The sequence below is a fragment of the Idiotropiscis lumnitzeri genome, chromosome 13 (genome assembly GCF_059441095.1).
Source record: "Idiotropiscis lumnitzeri isolate Australia: NSW breed Sydney's pygmy pipehorse chromosome 13, RoL_Ilum_1.0, whole genome shotgun sequence".
In the NCBI taxonomy this organism is placed as follows: Eukaryota; Metazoa; Chordata; class Actinopteri; order Syngnathiformes; family Syngnathidae; genus Idiotropiscis; species Idiotropiscis lumnitzeri.
The window spans coordinates 20,890,985-20,913,006 of NC_142403.1; the positions used below are offsets into that span (position 1 = coordinate 20,890,985).

The 22,022-nt window shown below is 52.9% G+C and overlaps 1 protein-coding gene and 1 long non-coding RNA gene across 3 annotated transcripts in view; one reads left to right on the forward strand and one right to left on the reverse strand.

The window, feature by feature from the left end:
- The window catches only part of LOC148325054 (uncharacterized), a 32,106-nt gene extending 11,307 nt beyond the window's left edge, over nt 1-20,799 (reverse strand). The window contains exons 1-2 of the long non-coding RNA XR_015846258.1: nt 20,186-20,799; nt 16,065-16,266 (exon numbers count right to left, since the gene is read on the reverse strand). This is a non-coding gene — a long non-coding RNA (uncharacterized LOC148325054). The remainder of the gene's footprint in view (nt 1-16,064; nt 16,267-20,185) is intronic.
- On the forward strand, nt 652-21,261 carry frem1b (Fras1 related extracellular matrix 1b). 2 transcript variants are annotated; one of them, XM_088312302.1, is made up of 36 exons: nt 652-843; nt 1,947-2,252; nt 2,333-2,427; nt 2,602-2,858; nt 3,109-3,311; nt 3,587-3,910; nt 4,613-4,721; nt 4,804-4,935; nt 6,255-6,599; nt 6,677-6,819; nt 6,880-7,076; nt 7,395-7,485; nt 7,555-7,722; nt 7,804-8,012; nt 8,081-8,174; nt 8,447-8,699; nt 8,858-9,046; nt 9,266-9,454; nt 9,631-9,827; nt 9,887-10,091; nt 10,219-10,363; nt 12,170-12,311; nt 12,504-12,705; nt 13,453-13,717; nt 14,923-15,361; nt 16,084-16,285; nt 16,591-16,735; nt 17,047-17,176; nt 17,247-17,319; nt 17,421-17,570; nt 17,974-18,254; nt 18,335-18,376; nt 18,919-19,065; nt 19,250-19,368; nt 19,449-19,564; nt 20,229-21,261. In XM_088312302.1, the coding sequence occupies exons 2-36, from the start codon at nt 1,950-1,952 to the stop codon at nt 20,396-20,398; spliced, it is 6,471 nt and encodes a 2,156-aa protein (XP_088168428.1). In that variant the 5' UTR covers nt 652-843; nt 1,947-1,949; the 3' UTR covers nt 20,399-21,261. The 2 variants fall into 2 exon arrangements, with proteins under 2 accessions (XP_088168428.1, XP_088168429.1); XM_088312303.1 differs by having other exon boundaries at nt 1,979-2,252.
- Nucleotides 21,262-22,022: the final 761 nt, after the last annotated feature.

A 22,022-nucleotide genomic window follows, 5' to 3' on the forward strand; every position in this document is an offset into this window, starting at 1 on the left:
CTTCTTTTTCCAAACAACTGCGATGAAAGTTGCGTTCGCATGTTAGCGTTTGTTTGGACGTCATCATCATCATTTTGGCTAATATGAAAGCCAGATTGGAAAAAAGAGGAATCAATGACAAAAGAATGACTTCCTTAGCATGTTGTCAGAGCATTTACAGCACTTGGTCTTTAAACACACTTTGAACGACACCAAAACATTTACACAAATTCAAAATGATTATTTGATCAAATCTCTCAGAATATAGTCTTCACCAATAATACTGTCGAAAAATGTGCACCATAAAAAGAACCAACCGTCATTAAAATCAGAATAGAAGAGGACTTTGGCTTTTCTTCTTCTTTCAAATTGACACGGCTCAAGCGAAACCTTGTGGTCAAATGTGGAATTGCAGCGCATCCGAAGCCAAAATACAGAATAATATTAGAACTGAACAAAACAAAATAAAAAAATTGGATCAAAATCTTGCAACTTGTAATGTATTGCGTCTATAAAGCATAAAAGTGTGTGTGTGCGCGTGTGTGTGTATCCCAAGTGGCCACATTCCGCAGGTGAGCCAGCATATTTCCCACCGTGGGACAATCAGATTGACAAACAGGGAATGTGCAGAGAGACGAGACGGGGGGGGGGATTACGGGGGTCGAGCAGAGGCGGGAGCGCCTGTGTGTGTGTGCGTGTGTGTGTGGGGGTTGGGGGCTTGTATGTAGCCTGTAAAAGTTGAAATGTTGAGCTCTCACTTCCTGTCTGCTGCGGGACTGACAAGCTGAAGGACGAGCGTCTGGCTTGGCGTTGCCGAATTTCCCGATCTGGACGACGTCGATTTGCCACCGGCAGCCGCAGCAGGTAAGCGTTGCCGTGCGATGCCACTTCCGGGGTGGCGTCACGTGACTTGGCCCGCCGTCCCCGCGCAAAGCGATTGTCCACATGCTGGCGCGCAAACGTCGACTTCGACAGACAAGCCCCCCCCCCTCCCCCGGCCCCCCACATAACAAAAAAAACATCTGCGCATTCTCGGGACTTTTTGCGAACGTGCGAAAGGACAAACAAAGCAGTGTGAAGCGACAGGAAACGTGATGACAACTGACAAACAAAAGTTATGAGAAGGGACAAAAAAAGTGTGAAGTTATGAGAAGTGATTGACAAAGAAGTTGAGCGACGTCTACAAAGTTATGTGAATGGACAAACTCCTAAGAAGTGAAGTGACAACGTCGTGATCAGGCTCAAAATACGATAAGGGACGGACCATCTCCACGCTGACCCCTTCGTGACCCCCCAGAGAGTCGCTCGCTGCATTGCCGCTTGAAATTTGAGCTTTGTTGTCAAAAATATTCACAAATGACAAACTTTGAGCGAGAGACAAATTCCTGGAGCCGTGCCTGCGTGAAGGCATCAAGCGAGGGCAGAAAGTTTGGTTTTTTGGGGTCGGCGAAGCGACAAAGCGCTTCCTGTGATGACATCGCCATCAACAGCTCATTAATAATTCACCAGTTGATTCGACTCATGAATAATTCGTTGAGTTGAAACGGACGCAGCTTGATGGGCTCTCGTCTTATTATTTCTGTCACCTTTTTTTTGGGCGGGGTCTTGTTGTTTTGGCGCCGTGTCATCTTGCAGCCGTTTTTTGTTGCCTTTCATTTTTGATGCGAAATCGTGACTGGCGGCCATTGTTATGGCGGCGAGCCTCCGTTATGCAAAACATGTTTGATGTGAAAATCCAGCAAAAATTGAGCCCATATTAGCGGCAAAAACGTGACGTCAAAGCGCAGAAACGACAATCGGGTACATGGCAAGGACGGTTCGTCAACCGTCCATGTACATTCATTATCGATTCATTAAAAAATAAAAAATATCTCCAAACTTGAACCAATTCACAGGAACGGATGTCAAGCTCATGCTGGCATTTAAAAAGAAATCACTATTGGCCATCGTATTGACGTGTTTTTAAGGTGATGAGTGGACTCAACTGGATGTGTGACAGGAAGCCTTCCAAGCAAGCAAGCAAAACTTCCTTCTTGACTGAAAACGGCGGCGGCTCCAAGATGGCCGCCGTGAGCCCGCTCCTCCCGCTGCTGCTGCTGGCGGGAGCGGTCGCCGGCGTGGAGGTGAATGCGGGCATGGAAGTGGCCCGGGGGCGCTCGGCCTTCCTGGCCAGGGAGCAGCTGCAGATCCGGAAGGAGGCCGACGCCCCCTGCAAGGTGGAGGTGGTCCTCAACCAGCCAATGACGCAGCGGGTGGGCCGGATCACGCCGCAGGTGGGGACTGCTCGGCGTCTTTATCATCTTCTTCAAGCGTTCCGTAATCTGCAGCCGCTTGCCTTCTCGCCTTCCGGCAGGTGTTCGACTGCGACTTCCTTCCCGAGGAAGTCGCGTACCAGCACGATGGAAGTCCTCTGCTGGACAGCGACCAAGTCCTGCTGCGGGTCTACAGGTCAGGACGTAATCTCTCGTTTATGGGTCCGGAACTCCACGTGACAAAACTGACAAACGAGTTCATTCGAAGGGAAAGAGGAGAAAAGAAATGAATGAGGAGTTGGGCAAGGTGACTTTGTGGAGTTCTGCAAAGTTCGAAAGAAGCTTGCGAGACGTGACAAATGTTTTGCAGGTTGGCTTCTACGGAGACGCGAGTGGAGTCGCTGGTGTTGCAGGTACGCGTGGTGGAGCCGTCGGCCCGCCTGGTGGACTTGGGGCCGACCCCTCTGGTGGTTCCGAACTTCTACGCGCTGTCCAACTCCATCAACCGCTCGGTCGTCAACATCAAAGGCCGTGACGGCGCAGCGTGCACCGTGCGATTGGTCGCTGCCGCCGGAGTTCTGACGGCCGGTCAGCTGGTGCGGGATGACGACGCCCTCCAGAGGAAAGGTGCGGCCGCATTTTTGGATCTCTCCATTCTCAGAAATATTTTTTTTCTCATAATAATCAACATTTGGTGAAAACTTGATGAAGGGATGTGAAATGTCAGTGACTTCTTCTAAAACTTTTCATTGAGCCGCAGGTTTTGTTGATGGCGCCGAATCTTTTGCAGTTTTCCTGATGGACCCGCATGCAAAGCAACGAAAACTTAACATTTCGATATGCGTTGTTCCTCGCCGGCCGTTTGGCTGTCATCCAGGTCGCGACGCGGCGGCGGCGCTCTGTCCGAGCAACCGAGCCTGCGAGTCCGGCACCAAAGAAGTGGCGTTCCTCAAGACGAGCTGCCAGGACTTCCTAAGTTCCGGTCTCAAGTACCGACACCTCAGCCCGCCCTCGCCCGACCTCGATTACATCGCCATCAGCGTGGAGCTGAGGGAGCAGGAGACCAGGGCTCTGCTGGAGGTTAGGTCACAGGGCCATCAAAGACTGGACGTTGGCGTGTCGTTCCAAAAATCGCAATGACTACTTTCCTACTTTGGCATCTTTTCGACTGAGCAAATGCATAAATACGAGCTCATTACGTGCGATCCAAGTGAAGTGTTGACTTTGTGGCACGTTTGTTGGCAGTCAGGAGGTGTCAGGAAGTGACACTTTGCTGTTGCAAGCGCTTCAAAGTCTTCTTCCTGGTGTGTGACTGTTGACGTGATAACAAGTGAATGCGATTTCTCCCGGTCAAGACGGAGTCCCTATGGCTGCCAGTCCGGATCATCGGAGCGACGCCCAACCAGCCGCCGCGGGCCGCCTTCATGGCGTCCTTCATCCTGGAAGTGGACCAGTTCGTCCTGACGCCGATCACCACCGCCACGCTGGATGCCGAAGACCCCGAGAGCGCCAAAGACGGGCTGGTGTTCAACGTGACTGTCCCGCCCCCCCGGGGCTACATCACCCACCTGGACGAGCACACCAAGCCCGTGGGCTCCTTCACCTGGTCCGACCTTCACCGCCTGAAGGTGGCGTACCAGCCGCCCAACAGCAGCCGGCCTGCCCGCGACAACTTTCAGGTACGAGTGTGTTCTGCTTTGGGCCTCTTGAACACCGGCCCGCTCCAGCGCTGGCGTTTTGCCTTTTCATATTTGTGACAGTGTCAGTGTTAGCTTCTGAAGCTAGCCGCTGACGCAAACACATTTACCTGAATCGAAGCTAGCGGACATGCTAGTCATGGCTAACCAAAGCCAAAATGTGAGTGGAGATATTTCGCCCCACAGATGTCGTGGTTTTCGAATCTGGCTCCGGCCTTCCTGTGTGGACTTTGCATGTTCTCCCCGTGCTTGTGTGGCTTTTCTATGGGTGCTCCGGTTTCCTCCCACATTCCAAAAATTGATCGGTTGCACTAAATCGTCCCAAAATATGATTTTAAGCGCAAGTGGTGATTCGTCTTTGTGTGCCCTGCCGTTGGCTGGCAAAACCCGTCCTGGGTGCTGCCGGCTTCCTCGCCAACTGCCCGAAAACAGCTGGGATCGGCTGATGATAAAATGGATGCAAAATTCCGACTTTGGGCCTCAGCAGGCCTGAACCTCAGCGCACTTCACTGAACTTCAAAGAAAATGCACTTTTCACTCAACATTTGCTGATCAAATAGAAATCGCGCATGCTAGCCTGCTAGCGCGAGCGCTAGCTTTGCACAAGTTCGGATTGCGATTTTTCGATTGAGTGTTTTTCTCGCAGGCACATCAGAAGACGATGCTTTTTGCTCTTTGTGCCAGATGGAGTTCCGGGCCGTTGACGCTTCGTACGCGACCAGTCCACCCATTGTGGTCCACGTGTCCATCAGGGCGGCGGAGACCAACGCACCTCGTGTCTCCTGGAACATGGGTACACCAGCGACGGGCAAGGCCCGAGCCGGACCATCCTGGATGGCCGCCCACTCACGCGAGGCGTTTTGGCATCCGCTCAGGTCTGGATCTGTTGGAGGGTCAATCGCGAGCCATCACGTGGGCGGAGCTGCAGATCGTGGACCGGGACAACATCGACGACGTTTTCCTGGTGGCCGTGGACGGGCCCATGCACGGGCGCCTCGTCGTGAGAGGTAAGAAGGGTCGCCATGACGACAGCGTGTGTGCGTGTTTCTGGTGCCTTAACCAGGCGGAAAATGGGCGGTGGGGCCCGGCAGATTGTTGGACGTATGTCATTTGACACGCACGGCTAGCGACATGCGAGTAGCTTGCAGGCATCTTCATCTTCGTCATGTGTGGATTTTTCCCAAACTTTATTTGCCCGTCAACTCTTTCAGCTTTGTCCTCCTTGTCTTCGTTGCCGTCAGGAAGTTTGGCGTCCCCGAGGGCGAAGGCGTGCGACGCAGCCCTCGTCCGGCGTCCAACGCCTTCGGCCAGTTGGACGCCGGCCGATCTTCGTGTCCCGCCCGTGACGCTCGGGCGTCTGGCCCAATCACACCTTCGGGACCAATTAACAACACTTCCTGCACACCCGCACGCTTTCAAGTGTGTGCGTGCGTGCATCTACAAGTTCAAAGACAAAATTGTTGGGCAATGATGACATCATGACGGCGTCATCATTTTGCGAGAAACTTAAATATTGACGGCTCTGATGTCATGAAGTAGATTGCAAATAAAGTTTTTCAACATTTTTGCAATTCCAAATTCCAATTAATTATTTTCTAACAAATGAAAACTAAAAACATGACGTTTCGGGGGAGCCGTCGGTAAAAGTAAGCGTGGGCGCGCACGGCGTCACGGCGTCCCACGTCGTCGCCGTCGCCTTCAGCCAAATGGCGGCGTGCCGCTCCCGCCCGCGCTCGGGTGCCCGACGCCACCTTCGGGCCCAATTAGCGGCGCGTCCGTCGCGCGGACCCGCCGCCCGTGTCCCCTCGGTGACGTCGCTAATGAGTGAGCGGATGGCGACCGCTCGTCTCTCAATCTGTCACGTGACCCGGGCCTTCTGTCCTGGCATGCGGGCGGCCGCTGGGACGACGCCACGCGGCGGCGGCAGAGGTGCCAAAAGCGTCTCGGCGCTTCCGCGCTCGCTAATTGAATCAAAGTGCCAAATTGTGGGCGTCGCCGACAACATGGTAGCGTGTTAGTGTGCCGCGGCGCCAGGGAGGCCAGCCGGCAACTCGCCACATGCCCACGTTCTTTTTTCTTTTTATTTTTTTGGTGTTGTGATGGGTCAGAACGCGCCAGTCTGTGGCGCCTTTGAGCTGCCCAGCAGGCAAACCGAAACCAAAAAGCGCAATCATGCTCTGCGAATCGGAAATTTATTGCAAGTCATGTGGTTTTCATTCATGCTCATCACAAAAATGTCTTTTTAATTCCACGAGGACGTCACGATGACATGCCGCTAACCCCGTTACCCGACGATGTCATGACGATGTCCCGTCGGTCTGCTCAGGCGCAAAGGCGTTTGCATTTGGCGTGCGTGACCTGCGCGAGGGCCGGGTGGCGTACGAGCACTCGGACAGCGAGAGCACACGCGACCGCGTGGTGTTCCGCATCAGCGACGGGCTCCACAGCCTGCGCCACAAGTTCCCCATCAACATCCTGCCCCGCGACGACACGCCGCCCTTCCTGGTCAACAACGTGGCGCTGGAGGTACGCGAGGGCGGCGCCCTCAGGCTCCGCCCCGCCGCCCTCTTGGCCTCCGACCTGGACTCCGCCGACGCCCACATCCGATTCCGGGTGGACGTCCCACCGAGGGCCGGCCGCCTCGTCTCCAGGGCCGACCCCCGCGACCCCGGTGAGTGGGAGTCCGCCTTTGCGCCTGCGCCTGCGTTTGCGTTTTTGGCTCACGTATGTGCGTGTCGGCGTTTCCAGGCCGTCCGGTCGTGTCCTTCCTCCAGCGGGAGTTGACTCAGGGTCTCATCTTCTACCAACACTCCGGCGACGAGATTTTCGAGGACACGTTCGACGTGACGCTGGCCGACGCCCACACCCCGCCCAACCTGTCGCACGCTTACGTGAGTCCGCCGTCGACGTCTTTCGTTACTGCCGATTGCAATGGTTTGTGCGTTGTGCAGACGGTGTCGGTGGTGGTGTTCCCGGTGGAGGACGAGCTTCCGGTGGAATCTGCCGGACGCGTGCGTCACCTGACGCTGAAAGAGACCGAAGTGGCGTTCATCACCCGCATGCACCTGCACTTCACGCACACCGAATACCCGCACGCTGACCTCACCTACAGCGTCACACGGCCCTGCTACAGCCCCCGACATCCTGGGTTAGGAAATCATCAACGGCGCAAATGAACTCAGAATTTAAATTCCAAAAATAAAACACAGAAATAAACAGAAATTCACATTTAAAATTCAAAGAGGTTCAAGCTTTGAAAAATTGAGAACTTTGAATTCAAACTTGGAATTGAAATTGCAACTCAGAATCTCAAATGCGGCGTCACAGATCTGGTTTTGCATCCCGGTTAACGCGCTCACGCTAACTTCGATAGCGGAAGTTAGCGTGAGCGCGCTTGGCGCACGACCTTTTGTGTGCTCGCGCACGTGACCTTTCAGCTGACGCAATGTTTTTCGCGTGCATGCAGTTTGATGGACGCCGGGCGTCTTTTCTTCGTGGACGGCGCCGCTGCCCTGAGGCGGGACCCGACGGCTCCGGCGCTCAAGTCCTTCACGCAGGTAGGCGGGCGAGCACGTGACGAGCGACGGCGGGCGATTTTGCTGACCTTGCGTTGTGGCTCGGAGCAGCACGCCGTGGACCACCTGAAGGTGGCGTACATGCCCCCCCTGGAGGACATCGGACCCGACCCGCTCGCCGTCCGCTTCGTCTTCTCCGTCAGCGACCGCCGCGGCGGTGCCGTCGCTGACCTCGTCTTCAACATCACCGTCACGCCCGTCGATGACCGGTCACCCGAGGTCGCAATGACGTCACGGCGGCATTCGCCTCCATCGCTCGTGCCGCGTTGTTGACCGCCGTGTGCGCGGCTGTGTGCTCAGGCGTTCGGCAATGTGTTGAGCGTGGACGAAGGCGGGACGGCGTTCGTGACGGACGAGCACGTGCTCGTGCGCGACCGCGACACGCGTGAGCCGGACCTCAAGGTGGCGCTGGAGCGCCCGCCGCGCCGTGGACGTCTGGAGCTGCGAGGGCAGAGCCTGCAAATCGGAGACGCTTTCACGCTCGCTGATCTCAGAGCACTCACTGTCAGGTGACACCTTGCGACGCCCCCCCCATCACTTCCTGGACTTTATTTTATTGGCACCGCCTGTGTCGCAGATACGTCCACGACGACTCAGAGAGCACCGAGGACGATGTCGGCCTGCGAGTGACGGACGGCGTCAATGCCGTCCCGCTGGACCTGCTCGTTCATGTAAGTAGCTCGAAGACAAGTGCGTCACACGGTCTGAGTTGGAATTTTTTTTTTTTTTTTTTTTAAATATTAATGTAATTTTTTTCTAAATTTACCAAAAAAAACAAAATCAACCTCTCCAAAATTCTGTGTGGCATTCCAAAAAAATAAAAAAATCCAATCCATCCAACGTGACTCCGCAGGTCATGAAATGAGAATTCAAACTTGTAAATTCAAAGTCAATTTGCCAAATTCCAACTCATGTGCCAGATGGACTTTTGCGCCCCCCTCAGGTGGTGCCCGTGAACGACGAGCCCCCGCAGCTGGGCGTCGGCCTGCGTGGCGAGCTACGCTGCCCCGAGGGCGGTCGTGTCCAGGTGACGGCCGACTACCTGGTGGCCACCGACCGCGACAGCGAGGACGCCAAGCTAAGCTACATGCTGGCACGGCAGCCCTCCAGGGGGGAGCTGCACAGGGCGGGACTTCCGGTGGACAAGTTCTCGCAGGAGGACCTCCTGCAGGGTCACGTCTTCTACGTGCACACGGGTGAGGCAGCGACATCATCGCTTGAGCTAATGATGCTAAGCTAACGCACGCCATAAAGATCAAGCTAACACGTGAACTAAACTGTCACGCTCAGTTTCGCTAACGCCGCCAAACACGAAATTGGGCCGCAGTCTTGACCGTCAACGTGTTGCGTTTAGGTGGCGAGATCGGCCCCGCTCCCGCCTCCGATACCGTCACGCTCATCATCTCCGACGGCGACGCAGGCGGGATGGATGGCTGTTGCCATGGCGACGCCCCGCCCGTCCCGCTGCACGGTACACTTCCCGTGTACGACCTCAATGTCACGCTACTTCCTGTCAACAACAAAGTTCCCAGCGTCCTCCTGGGTGAGTTTGTCGCTCGTCAGCATCGATCGTGAACACCGACACCTCTTCGTGCCAAGCATGCTGTGCATTCTGGGAAGGCTTCCTGGCACACACGAACACACTTGTAGAAAGTCGTTCACACACACGCAGTTGCGGAGAACGATTGTCCTTGTCGGAATCGGAGCCAAAAAGGGAGCTTGAACGTCTCCTCGTTTATGCGTGTGTGTGCGTGCGCCACAGGAGCGTCCATGTTGGCGGTGGATGAGGGTTCACGGGCTTGCCTGTGCGGCGGCGTCCTCGGGGCCTCGGACCCCGACAGCCCCCCCGACCAGCTGACCTTTCATCTGGACGCCAAACCTCTGCACGGCTTCCTGGAAAACGTTCAACCGACGCCGGGCCACGAGAAGAGCAACGCAGGAACGCCCATAGGTCTGCACGTGCACGCGTGTGTGCGTTCGCGTGTCTTTTCACTTTTGTCCCGGCCGGTTTCACGAGTTTATTTTTTTTTTTTAAATAATTCAATTGAATGACAATTCCAAAACGGATTTGCGACGTCGTTTGAAGACGGGGAGGCCTTTTTGAAAATCGTGTTCATGTCTCGTCAGAGTCATTCAAGTTGGACGAATTGACGTCAGGCTTCATCAACTACGTCCAATCGGAGCACAAAGGGGCGGAGCCAACGGTGGACCAATTGCTACTCAGTGTGAGCGATGGCCTGCATCACTCCGCCTCCGCCCCCGTCTACATCATCATCCATCCCACCAATGACGAGAAGCCGTCGCTGCACCTCGCCAACTTTACCGTACGTCATGACGGACGCGGTGACGCGCGCACGCACATTAAGAGCAATGTTGCGTTCAGGTGAAGGAGGGGGGCATGCGGGAGTTGACCCCGTCCCTCCTGGACGCCTTTGACCTGGACGCCCCCCCGGACGACTTGACCTTCAGCCTGGCGGGGGCGCCGGCGCACGGCAGCTTGAAGGCGAGCGCCTCCCGTCCCGAAGAAGAATCGAGCGCTTCTTCGCTTGTCGGCGTCACGTCCTTCACCCTGCGGCAGCTGCGCCAAGGTTAGCCCCGCCCCTCCCAGCCACAAGCACAAATCACATGTGTCGATTTGGCTTTTCATGTTAAAAAAATAATTGGATTTTGTACTTTTTGTCAGCGTATTTCTAATCCAAAATGTTTCGTGTGGAGGCTTGCGCTTGTGGTACGCGCACGACGACTCGGAGACGCCGGCGGACCGGCTGACTCTGAGACTGACAGATGGCGTCCATTCGCTCAGCGCCACCGCTGCCGTCAGCGTGCTGCCCGTTGACGACCACCCGCCCCGGCTCCTCAAGTACGCTCGCCGCACATGCAAATATGGGAGACCAGCTCATGGGGGGGGGGGGGGGGCAGATATTTGGAAACGTCTTCCCAAAGGAAACATTGACATGCTTCCTCACGCCAAAACGTTTTGGCAACAATGAGAGTCCGAAGACGCTCTTGTGAGGAACTTGGTGTCAGGCGAATAACAACCAAGAAGACTAATTTTTTTTCTCGCCGTCCAAGTCAGTTGACATTTTACGCAGCACCGCCCCCTGGTGTCCACTGAAATCGATGTCAAAGTGAACTGGGGCTCACCAGTTTCCTGGCTTTGGTCACGTGACGTTCGCACCGCTGGCCACCAACAGAATATGCGAACGGCAGACTTGGGGAGGTGCCATCCAAGCGTCTTGACTTGACTTCCACTAAAATGAGTCGCTGGCTTTTTTCGTTCGATGCGTCCTCATTCGCTTTACTTTATTCCTCACTTGTTTCCTCGCATGCCGCGGTCGCGTCACAGGGGGGGCGAGCATGTGGAATGTTTCAAACTTGTTTTTGGCCCCGGGTGAGACGTCCCGGTGCCGCCATGTGGAAGAGCGTCGTTCGTGGCGAGCTGGCAGGAAGTGGCCGTCGCGAGGGGGGGGGGGGGTAACATGTGGCGAGTCGCTCTGCTTGAGTGAGCGACCACTCCAACAATGTTTTCATTTGAATGAGTGATTGGGAATTTGCACCCTTCACTGGTTTCCGTTGCCCCCCCCCCCGTTCGGAACCCCTCCGGACCAGGGTGCCGGCATTGCCGCGGCGGAGCGAGCAGGCGGAACAAACGCGAAGGAACGCGCGCACTTGGCAGATGCCCGCCGTCGCCTCCTGCAGGACGACGGCAGCGGCTCGCCTTCCTGCGTGCATTTTACTTCCGAGTGAAGACGCAGACAGACGCTTTGTCGTGTAACCCCCCCCCCCCTCGCGTCCCCGCCCCCGACACCAGCACGCGCCCTCGGGAGGAACCTGCTGTCACACAAACAATTGTGACGTTTGTTCTCCGTCAGTCCAGCTGCTCCTCCTCGTTTCGCTCCCATTTGTCTTCTTTTTGCTTCCAAATTTGCATCCTCGTTTGCTTTCTTGCTCCCTCAATTTGACATCCTACCTCGTTTCCTTCACGTGTCCTCACTTGACTTCCTCGTTTCCTTCACGTTCTTTGTCATTTCTGTCGTGTCCTCTTTTGTTTTTCTCATCAAATAGGAGAGACAAAGACACTTTGAGTTTTATCTCACGAGGAGGACGGACGGGTCGAAGAATTCTCAATTTTCTGCAGTCCAAAATTAGTCACTTTGTGTCCTCTATTTTTTTTTTTTTCCAACCTAAGGAGTGTGGGCAGAATCTGTCGTCGTTATTTCTTTTGTGTTCAGTCGAACGTGCCACCTTCGGGCACCGCTGGTGTCAACGTTCGTTCGTCTTTCTTTAGCAGAGTTCAGCACGTTTCAACTCAAGCAGACATGCAAAGGAAACGCATCAAATTGTTTCCATCGCAAATGAAATCGTAGCAAAGGTGTGATTGGCAGCCGAAAATTATTCTTTTTTTTTTTCCTTGCTTGCGTCACACGGTTCCTCGTTTTCTTCTTTGTCGGACTTTCCTCCTCATTTACTTTGTCGTCATCGCTTTGTTTGCTTCGCATACCAAAACACGATTCTTTAGGTTCTGATGCGTCCTCGGTTCCCTCGCCGTTCCCGATGCACTCGCCAAACTTTTCCGATCACGTAAGCGCTTGTTTGGCTTTGCCATTCCAAAACTTTCTGCGAGTTCACGACGCCGGCCAAATGAGCAATGTTTTTCCTCTTTCAGGAACGTCGGCGCGGAGGCGGAGCCTGGCCTGCGTCGGCCGCTCTCCGCCGCGGTCCTCCAGGCCGAGGACGCCGACACGCCGCCCCAGAAACTTTTCTTTGTGCTGCACGCGACGCCCCGCTTCGGAAAACTGCAGCTGAAGGTCACGTGACGAGCTTCCTTCCTTGGCACTTTGTTTCCTTTTTCATTTCCCGCTTCCTCGTTTCCTTTGCAAACGTTGCCGTCGGCTTCGCTTTTATTTTCATTTGGCGCTTCCTCGTTCACGCCGCGGCGTACGTCGCTGCAGTAACGTCGGTGACGTGACGAGCGTTGTCGCGGTGGTTCGGCTTTTCAGAGCGAGATGGGCCTGACGGAGCTGGCGGCGGGTCAGAACTTCACTCAAGATGACGTGGACGAGAACCGGCTCATCTACGCTGCCGGCGAGCGGGCTGAGGCAAAGGTCAAAGGTCATGACAGCTTCCGCTTCAGCCTCAGTGACCTGCAACACCAAAGCTCCGCCCACACCTTTTCCATCACCATCATCACCGCCCACAAAGGTCAGAAGTCGCTCACAAACAGGAAGGGGCGGGGTTAGCTGGAAACATTAACAGCCCAGATCTTTGACGTCTTTAGTCGTCAATGGAAGAAGATGAATTCACTTTGTCGCTGGTTTGCTTCTCGAGGCCTCCTTTTCTCCCCGTCCTCGTTTGCGTCACTTGCTTTTGTGTTTGCTTCCTAATTCCTTCGTTGCTTCCCGGTTCCTCGCTTTGTCAACATGCTTCCTGGTTTGCTTTTTTTGTCTCCTTGGTTGCCGCCTCCTTTTCTATTTTTTTTCCTGCCGCTGGTCGGCCTCTGGTGGGCGTCCTCGTTTTGCTTCGGAGACGCTCACACTCAACAGCGGGCCGGCCAAGTGTGCCAAACACGTTGGCGCCATCTTATCTATTATTGACGGTGGGTGGCGCCAAGGCGGACGCTTTGCCAGTCGGGTGAACACGGCCGCCGCCCGAGACCCCGACAACGCCTCGGGACCACCTGGACCCTTCTGGCGCCCAGCCCGGGGGCGGGGTTATAGGAAGCGAGGAGCTCAATTATTGACAAGTCACATGTGGACATGCAAGAGCGCAACGTTCCCGTGATGTCATTCACACGCTTTGGCGTCACATGCCTCCTTTTTTTTTTTCTCGCGGATTTGACACGCTTGCTGGGACGTTTTCTGCCTGGTTTCATTCACTTTCTTTTTTGTGCTTCCGAGCGTTTTGCGTTTGATTTCGCATGAATTTCAATTTTCTTGAGCGCTTCCTCAGGCGACATCTCCGTGTGGACGGGCGGCGTGCGCGTGGCGGCGGGCGAGCGCGTGGTCCTGAACACCGACGTCCTGCGGGCGCGGGACGGAGGCGGTCGCCCGGACCAGCTGGTCTACACGGTGACGGTGGCGCCGCGCCACGGCCTACTGCACGCCGTCACGCGGCCCGGCGTGCCGCTCGCCACCTTCACGCAGATGGACGTGGCGGCGCAGCGTGTTTGCTACACGCACGACAACGGACAACCGCGACACGACGACACCTTCGGGTCAGTAAGAGAAGGGACGCCTTCTGTTGTCGCGACCTAGGCCACGCCCCTTAGAGGCACACGTGCAACAACATCCAGTTGTTGTGCTTTAAAAAAATTCGTTTGCGTCTTTACACGTTCATTTGATTGTTTTTGTTTTACTTTTAAAAATGAATCTTGCAAAAATTCTTTTTCAAATGAATACAAGCAAAATTATATTAATGAGTTGTAAACGCATCGAAAGAAATGGATGTAACTGTCCAGTATAATAAATGCAAGTAACCATAAAAAAATAAATAAAAGTGAAAGAGAGATGCAATGTGGTATCAAGTACGTCAATGTAAATTGAACTGATTTAAAAATCAAAGAGAAAATAGGAAAACACTAAATAGAATAAAATAAGTCCAAAGTACAATAATGTCAAAATTATTTGGGAGAGCGGAAACTGTCGGCTTGCCACATTTGTCAGCAAGACGCCAAAGACGGCTTGCCAACCGGCTGGGCATTTGGCGGCAAACGCCGCTCAGCCAAGAAGAACGGGCGCACGTGTTGCCGTGACAACGGATGATGAATGGTCACCATTAGCGACAACAACAACAAGACGGTTGGCACGCAAGCCAAACGCCGCCTCGCCACACTTGCCAAACATGGCCGACACCACAGACAGATGTTGCGTCCGTGTGTGTGTGCTGGCTCAGGACAGCGAGACTTGCGGCACTTTGTCAGCTGATTGGCTCCAAGGTGGAAATCCAGATTGTGTCGGCAGCACGCGTTGTGTGCATGGAGTTGTGTATGTTTTGGAATGTGTGCGTGTGCATTTGCACGTGTGTGTCGTGTGTGTGCAGCAAATGTCTTAATTCAAGTGTCTGTAGGTGTGTGGAGGTCTTTGGGTGTGTGTGTGTGTGTGTGTGTGTGTGTGTGTGTGTGTGTGTGTGTGTGTGTGTGTGTGTGTAGGCCAAGGGTGCCCAAACTCGGTCCTGAAGGGCCGCAGTCCCGCATGTTTTCAAAGCGACTCTCCTGCAACACGCCTCATGAAAATGATCAAGATGCTTTTTGAGATTCTTCACAACTTGCTGATTGTTTGAATCAGGTGTGTCGCAGGGAAGTGACGAATGGAAATCGGGTTGCGTAGCGGCCCTCGAGAACCGGAACTGGGCAGGCTGGGTGGAAGTTTTTGCCTTTGTTGATCTTTTTGGGCCTGCCAACTTCTCGTTTTTGTGTGTCAGTTTCGTGGTGAGCAACGGGGAGCGGTCGCAGGCCGGCAGCGTGCACGTGTCCATCCAGGCGGTGGATCGCATCCCGCCGACGTTGGAGGTCAACGCGGGCGTGCACGTGCACGACGGGGGCACGGCGCACATCGCCGCCGAGCACCTGCGGCTCAGCGACGCTCACGCTTCCGCCGCCGAGCTCACCTTCACGGTGACCCGGCCGCCCCGAGACGGACGCCTGCTGCTGCGGGGCGTCCCGCTCGGCTCCGCGTCCGGCCCGCCCACACCTTCTTGCTTCACCCAGGCCGACGTGGACGCGCGCCACCTGGCTTACCGCCACGACCCGGGCGGCCGGCAGCTCAACGACAGCTTCGACTTCCTGCCCGGGGACGGCCGGAACCGGGGCTACTTGAGATACGGGCGGCTGCGGACCGAGCCGGCCGTCTTTCGCATTCACGTGAGCTCCGATCGCTTCACTTGCACTTGAGTCAGCTAAAAATGACGACTTGAATCTTAAACCCTGAACTGAAAGCTCCCCACGTCACGACGGCCCTTTTTGAAGAAACAAATTCGGACTCGAAACGCTTTCATTCTTCAAAACATTCCAGCGTGAACATAATTGACAAGTTCTCCTCACGTCATTCATTGTGCTGCTCTGCCTCGGCCACCGGGTGGCAGTAAATGAAAAGCAGACGGAGCGTCACAACTCCTCGCAGCTTCGTTGTTCTTTACGGATGATAAAGAATGTTTGCCTGCGGCCCGTCTAGATTTGTTCAAGCAACGTTCGGGTTAACAATGCCGAAAGGTTAAAAACAACACCGCATTGATGCTAATTGTTAGCTCATGTGCATATGGAGGTTCCATTGCATGTTAGCATTATGCTAGCGGATCTGATGTGGGTGTTTCAATACAATGGCTGGACATATTTATTTGGTTTGGTTTTAAACATCAACGAAACGTAAAGTTTAGGTGGCGAGAGGCGGATAAAAGTCTCTTTTTGAGCAATTGCTGCTCGTTGTCAAGTGAGTTGAGTTGACTTGACTCTCATTTTTGCTTGTAAGTCAAAGCAAAATTTGTCATTTGGGTTGAACGCCAGAATATTTTGTGAGGCGCCACAAATTTCCGCATTGAGTTAGTGGAGACGACATCATGCGACTTACTTGCTGTTCGTGCGCCGAGGTGGAGCATGTGGACCGGTCGCCTCCAATCCTGCAAACGTTGGGGCGCCCCAGCGAAGTGATCCGGCTGACAGACGGTCGCTGGGCGTTGCCGATCACGTCCAAGCATCTTCGGGCCAGCGACGCTCACAGTCCACCCGATCAGCTCCAGTTTGCGGTCGTCACGCCGCCACGCTTCGGCCACCTGGAGAATATCCACACCGGTAAGATTGCCGCCACCTTTGCTACTAGTCACATGACAACAGCGAATTTGTCATTAGTTGCGTTTCCATAAAGCGCCCGCTTATTTGGGCTATTTTGCGCCTGATGGTTTTTTTTTTTTTAATTATTCCAAGGCAGTGAACAACGTTTTGTTGAACCTACGCCCAATTTTATGACCCAAACCATTGCTTATTAATTATTTGGAAAATGGTTTTGGACCATAAAAAACAAAAACATGATTGTAATATTTTTAGTATGACTGACTTCTTTCTTGCAACGTCCTTTCTTCCGCCGTGCGGACTTCCAGGCGCTTACATCCAAGGCCGCTTCACACAGCGAGACTTGGAGCGTCGCTCGCTGGTCTTCGTGGTGCCCGCCGACGTGGACGTGACGGAAGACGGCTTCCTGTTCCAAATCAGCGACCCGGCAGGGAACGCCGCCGAGCCGCAAACGTACTGAACCGCTTCGTCCGGTTGATATGCTAATCGCTACGCTCGCTGCAATTTTAACCGTCGCAAAAGTGGAAATAAGATGAACCTCTCCACGTCACGTGACCTTCCGGAACGCTTTGGCTTGCTCTTACGGCAGAGTCGAAAAAATCATCATCACGCTGAAGGCAACTTGAACAAGAGCAGAAAACAAACGACGGGACAAAAACTCCTCGTTTTTTGATCTGGAATAGTAAAAGTCGAAAACTAGTTGAGCGACTAGCATGCTTCCGCGCCACGAGACTCGAGTAACGGAAGTCACGTGTCGGCCGCAGGTTGCATCTGTCCTGGTCCCGAATCGAGCTGTCGGCCAGCTGCTTCCGGGCCTGTGAGACGGCGGAAACGCTTCAGGTCCAAATCCTCCGGCGCGGGAAGAGCGCAGATCCCGCCTACGTTGCCATCCAGGTACGAGGCGCACCACCAGCCAAAAACCCCCAAAAATGAAAAGGATTTATGGTTTGAGGTCTCCTCGCAGGTCCGGGACGGGACCGCCAAAGTGGGTCGAGACTTCACACACAGCACAGCCGCACTGATACAGTTTGATCCAGGCAAGACCAGCACATGTGACTGATTTGGAAGTGGTTCGTGGCCCGTGGGAATCGCTGGCGATCCGTCGGTAAGCCAGCGGTGCCCGCTGCTTTCCTTGCAGGAGTTGACAAGAAAACTTGGAGCATCTACTTGGAAGACGACGGCCTGGAGGAGAATGACGAGAACTTCACGCTCACGCTGAAGAACCCGAAGAACGCCATCTTGGGACCGACCACCTTGGCCACGGTGGAGATCGTCGACGCCAGAGGAGGTGACGTCGCGTTTGAATTGGACGTCGTCAACGTGTTCCTCCAACGTTGACGTGGCGAATGTTTTGCTGTCACGTTGACGTTGGCAGGAAAATGTAAAGCAGCGAGTTTTCTTTTCAGTGACGATCAAATGTTCCTGGTACACACGAACAGGATCATGTTGACAGGAAACGCCAAAAAGTGAATGAACTTCTTCCCTTGTTCCACTGGGAACAGGAAAACATTTCGGGGTATCGCGAATATCGCATCCACCTTTGCCCTCACGATCAACATCAGCATGCTGCGGTCCGTCTTCGGTTGAGGTCGAACGTGGTCCCGCTAGGACGGCCCATCGGAACGTTTTGCATCTCGTGAGGATCATCATGTTCCTATTCCTGCCGTCATGTCTCCGTTCTCACCCATCAGGACGTTGCGGCCTGAGCATGGAGGAAGTTGGCAAGGCCCCTCCCCCTCCTCCAGTTGCCACACCCCCTGCAGCGGTTGCCACACCCCATCCGACAAAGGACGACATCATCCTGGATGTAGAGGCGGAGCTCGTGTGGGAGAGCACACACCCTCCCCGAGGCGACGTCCCGAACCGCCGACCCTTCGCGGACGACGACCATCGGGGAGAACCGCAAGATCAAGCGCAACCTGGACACACACATGACAAAGTCGCCAGGAATGCTGCTATTGCTGGACTCAAGGTAGGTAGAGCTGCATTGGGAACCACTCCACGTGGAGGGAATGACTGAATGATTCAATCAAACATTTTCCATGTGCGCAGGTGCTGTCAGCAGGAGCAAAGCCGGACCAGAAAGTCTGGACGGTAAGACCGAACGAGAAGCTGAACAAGGAACGAGAACAACCACAACCAGGTTAGAATCGAAATGTGAACCAGTGCCAAAAGAAAAACCAGAATGGAGAAAGAATCAGAACTAGAATAAAAACACGTACCAGAACCAGAAGAGGATCGGAACGAGATCAAAACAAGAAGCAAACCCACAAACAGAATCCGACACAGTAATCAGAACCGGAATAAGAGTCGGAACTAGGACATGAATCAAAGTGAGAACCAGAATCAAAACAATAATCAGATACAAAAAAATGATTCAGAATCACAACAGAACAAGAATCCGAATCAAAACAAAACTCAGACCCCAAACCAGAATTGAAAACATGAATCAGAAGCAGAACAGAACACAAGTCAAAATCAAAAAGGGATTCAGAAATGAACAATACACACCAGAACACAAACAATAAGCAGAACCAGAATCAAGACAAAAGTCAGAACTGGAACAGAAAAACAATCCCAACCAGAATCAGAATTGGGAGAAGATTCAGAACCAGAACCTGACCATCCGCCTTCAGTTCCACAGTTTGACTTCTCTGCGGTTGGAGGAGGAGGTCATGGTACCACAGGCCCGTAGCGCCACCAAGGAGCGCCACCTGGGAAACGAGCCCCAGATGGATTTTCCAGAAACCAGGAAGAAGGAGGCGCAGTCGCGCCAGCGCAAAGTACGCCGCCCAAGCTACTTTTAATATCGCTGCCTTCTCACCTTAACTTTTAGTCGCTTGTCGCTATTCCAAAATGACACTTTTTTTTTTTTTTCTTGATAAATGATGAGCGGTCACAGCCTTTCACAGAAAATGTGCTTTTTTTTTTTTTTTTCAAGAAAATGTCCCCGTTTGTGTTGTTCAGATGGGGAGGTCACTGAGAGGCCACTGTGAAGATGGCTGGACGGGCCACGGGGGGCGCTGTTACCTGGCCAGCTCGTCCGTCAGCAGCTGGGCGAGTGCCGAGCGCTCCTGCTCCTTCCTGTGAGTTTAGAAGATAATCGAAGATATGAGAAGCTCCAGCCAGCGAGCGAATGCTGAGAAGTTGTGTGAACAATTGACAGGTCCAACAGCAGCCTGCCGAGTATCCGGTCCAGACGGCATCTGGGCTGGCTCTGGAGATTTGGTGGCAAGAAACCATTTTGGATCGGTCCGTCTGAGATGGTGGCAACGCGCCAAGGTAAAAAAAAAAAAGAAATAAAAACAAAGGCCTTCAAAGTAGGGCATCAAGCAAGCAAGGTTTTTTTTATTAACCGAGACTCTTTTTGCTCTTGAGGATTTAGAGCCCAGCAGACTAATCGACCAGATGATATCAAGCTCTTTGAAACTAGGCAACAATGGCGGAAATTAAAAAAAATATATCGTGATTTACCTTTAGTTTTTTTTACAACATAAGACAAAGTTCAACTTTTTTTTTTTATTTGTCTTTTGTTCTGTCCGTTGCAAAATGCAACAAATACCATCAAATTGTGTGATTTCAGGTTTCAAAGTTGGGTTTTTAACAAAACTGCCACAGTATTAGGGTTTTAGATTAGAGTTTCACAAACTGGGGTTCGGGTTTCCAAAATGGGTTTGAAACGAGCTTGTTTCCCTCGTTAATAAAACGCCGAATGATATTGATTTTGTGACAACGCTCCTCGAGATCATTTTAGATACATTTCATGTGCAACGCTTGATTTTTTGGGGGCAATCTCTGTGGGCGAATCGTGTACTTCGCGGAGTCCGTGACTATCTACGGCCACACAAAAATATACTAACTGCAAAAGTGTACATGTACGCAAATAAACGTGCGGTAACCCACCCACGAAGTGAAGGAGTGTGTCTTTGTCGTCCGTCTGTGTCAGGCCTTCCAGAAACGCCGTCGGCAGTGCCGCCGTCGTCGTCTGCGAGGGCGCCATTTTGGACGACGCCGCCATGCTTGCTGGCGCAGAGCTCGTCTCGATGGTCGTCCGGCAGCTGCAACGCCGACACTCAGCAAGCCTTCATCTGCGAGGCGTCGCCTCGCGCTCGCTAACCCGCCAAAGCTTGACAGGTCGTCCCCCTCCGAAGGCAGCGAACGGGACGATGGCGATGCTTGATGGCGTTCTGACTTGCCGTCAGCGGCGATGTAAACATCTGCATTGTGGGACTTGTGAACTTGTGAAATCTTCTGATGATGATGATGACCACACCTGAATGGCGGCCATCAGTCTCATCTTGTCCAGAATCTTTTTTAGCGTTTCCATGGCACATGGCCAAACACAAACAGACCACCCCGCCCGCTACAATTTCACAGAACGATCAAATTAATTTTTATACGCCGCTGCTTTTACAAAAGCTCATCGATGTTTGTGTTCTCGAGCCACACACGGACACTTGGCTCCAGATCGAATCGCGAATCCGGCAGACAGCATTTCATTTCAAAGCCAGCACATGACATGCATTAGCGGGGTCTGGTCACTAGAGGGCGCTACGGCTCAGCCGAGGCACCTTGAGTGAAAAAATGAAATCATGAATAGGAAAAACCGTATTACTAGAAAATACTTAAACATTTACACGAGCAGGGTATATAGTATGATCAGTAACATTTTTAATCAACCTGTTGTCTCATTTTATAACACATTTCAGAGCGGTTTAGGGTCCTGAGATGTGACTCTCGTTCAAAGTAAAGTCTGACTATTTATCCATTTGTACGTATGGAGCAGCTCTTCACGTTTTCAGAAATGAAAAATCGACTCAGTTGTTTCTGTGCCGTCCTCGCAAAGAGTGTGTGAGCGTAGTCCAAGCGAGAAAGCAAGCTAAACTCTTAAATGATGAAGCAAGACGTTCTCTGGTTGTTTTTCACTTTTAATAGGAAATCTCAGATTGAAACTAAAAATAAAGAGAAAATCAACCCATCAGCCACGTATGCTTTACAAGATAATACAAGTCAAAGACTCAAATTAGCTGTTAATTCAACAGCAAATCCCTTAAACCACCAACATACAACTAAAAAGCCTTCAAGCGTCAATTTTAAATTTCTACAAACAACAACGTACAAACTTTGCCTCTGTAGGAGTTAAAAAGCTTGTGATGGAGCGCATGTGGATTCGATGCGATCTCTCTCGTCCTTTCTCAACTGCCACACATCGTAGAGCCATCAACATTTTTTGCAGAACAATTCCAAATTTTAAAAAAAATGAATCCATATTGAAGATATGAATGAACTCAGAGACTTTGGACACGCCCACAGACACGTAAGGCGAATGGTTGGTTCTCGGGCCCCGAGATGGACCAATGAGAGCACGAGTGGCTTTTTCCCTTGAGCTGATTGGCTGAACATCATCGCAGCGTTTTTCTCGGCTTTCTTCTAAATGACGACGGTCAACTTTTGAACGAGGTTCCGTTCGGAAACTCAGAACGTTATTGAAATGTGCTGTTGAGTTCGACAAAGTGGAGCCGATAAGCGGAGACGAAAGCTCCGAGCTGAGCCGCCGGCAGGCGTCAAGCGCGAGATTCGAGTTCAGGAAAGCCAACCGGAGGATACAAATCTGAACTTAGTTATTCGCGAACGTTCCGTCGTCATCGCGTTCGTGTAATCACGTTCCTCTCACAGGCTCCAGCTTGGCATTTATTCGACATTTTGCATTTTTAAAGTTGAATTTGTCGTCGAACAAATA

Excerpts from the sequence above, each read along its gene's own strand:
- frem1b (XM_088312302.1), top strand. The coding sequence starts at position 1,950 with ATGAGTGGACTCAACTGGATGTGTGACAGGAAGCCTTCCAAGCAAGCA. Across the intron at positions 3,911-4,612 it reads CTGCCCGCGACAACTTTCAG|ATGGAGTTCCGGGCCGTTGA; the intron begins GTACGAGTGTGT and ends TCTTTGTGCCAG. Across the intron at positions 9,455-9,630 it reads CAACGCAGGAACGCCCATAG|AGTCATTCAAGTTGGACGAA; the intron begins GTCTGCACGTGC and ends ATGTCTCGTCAG.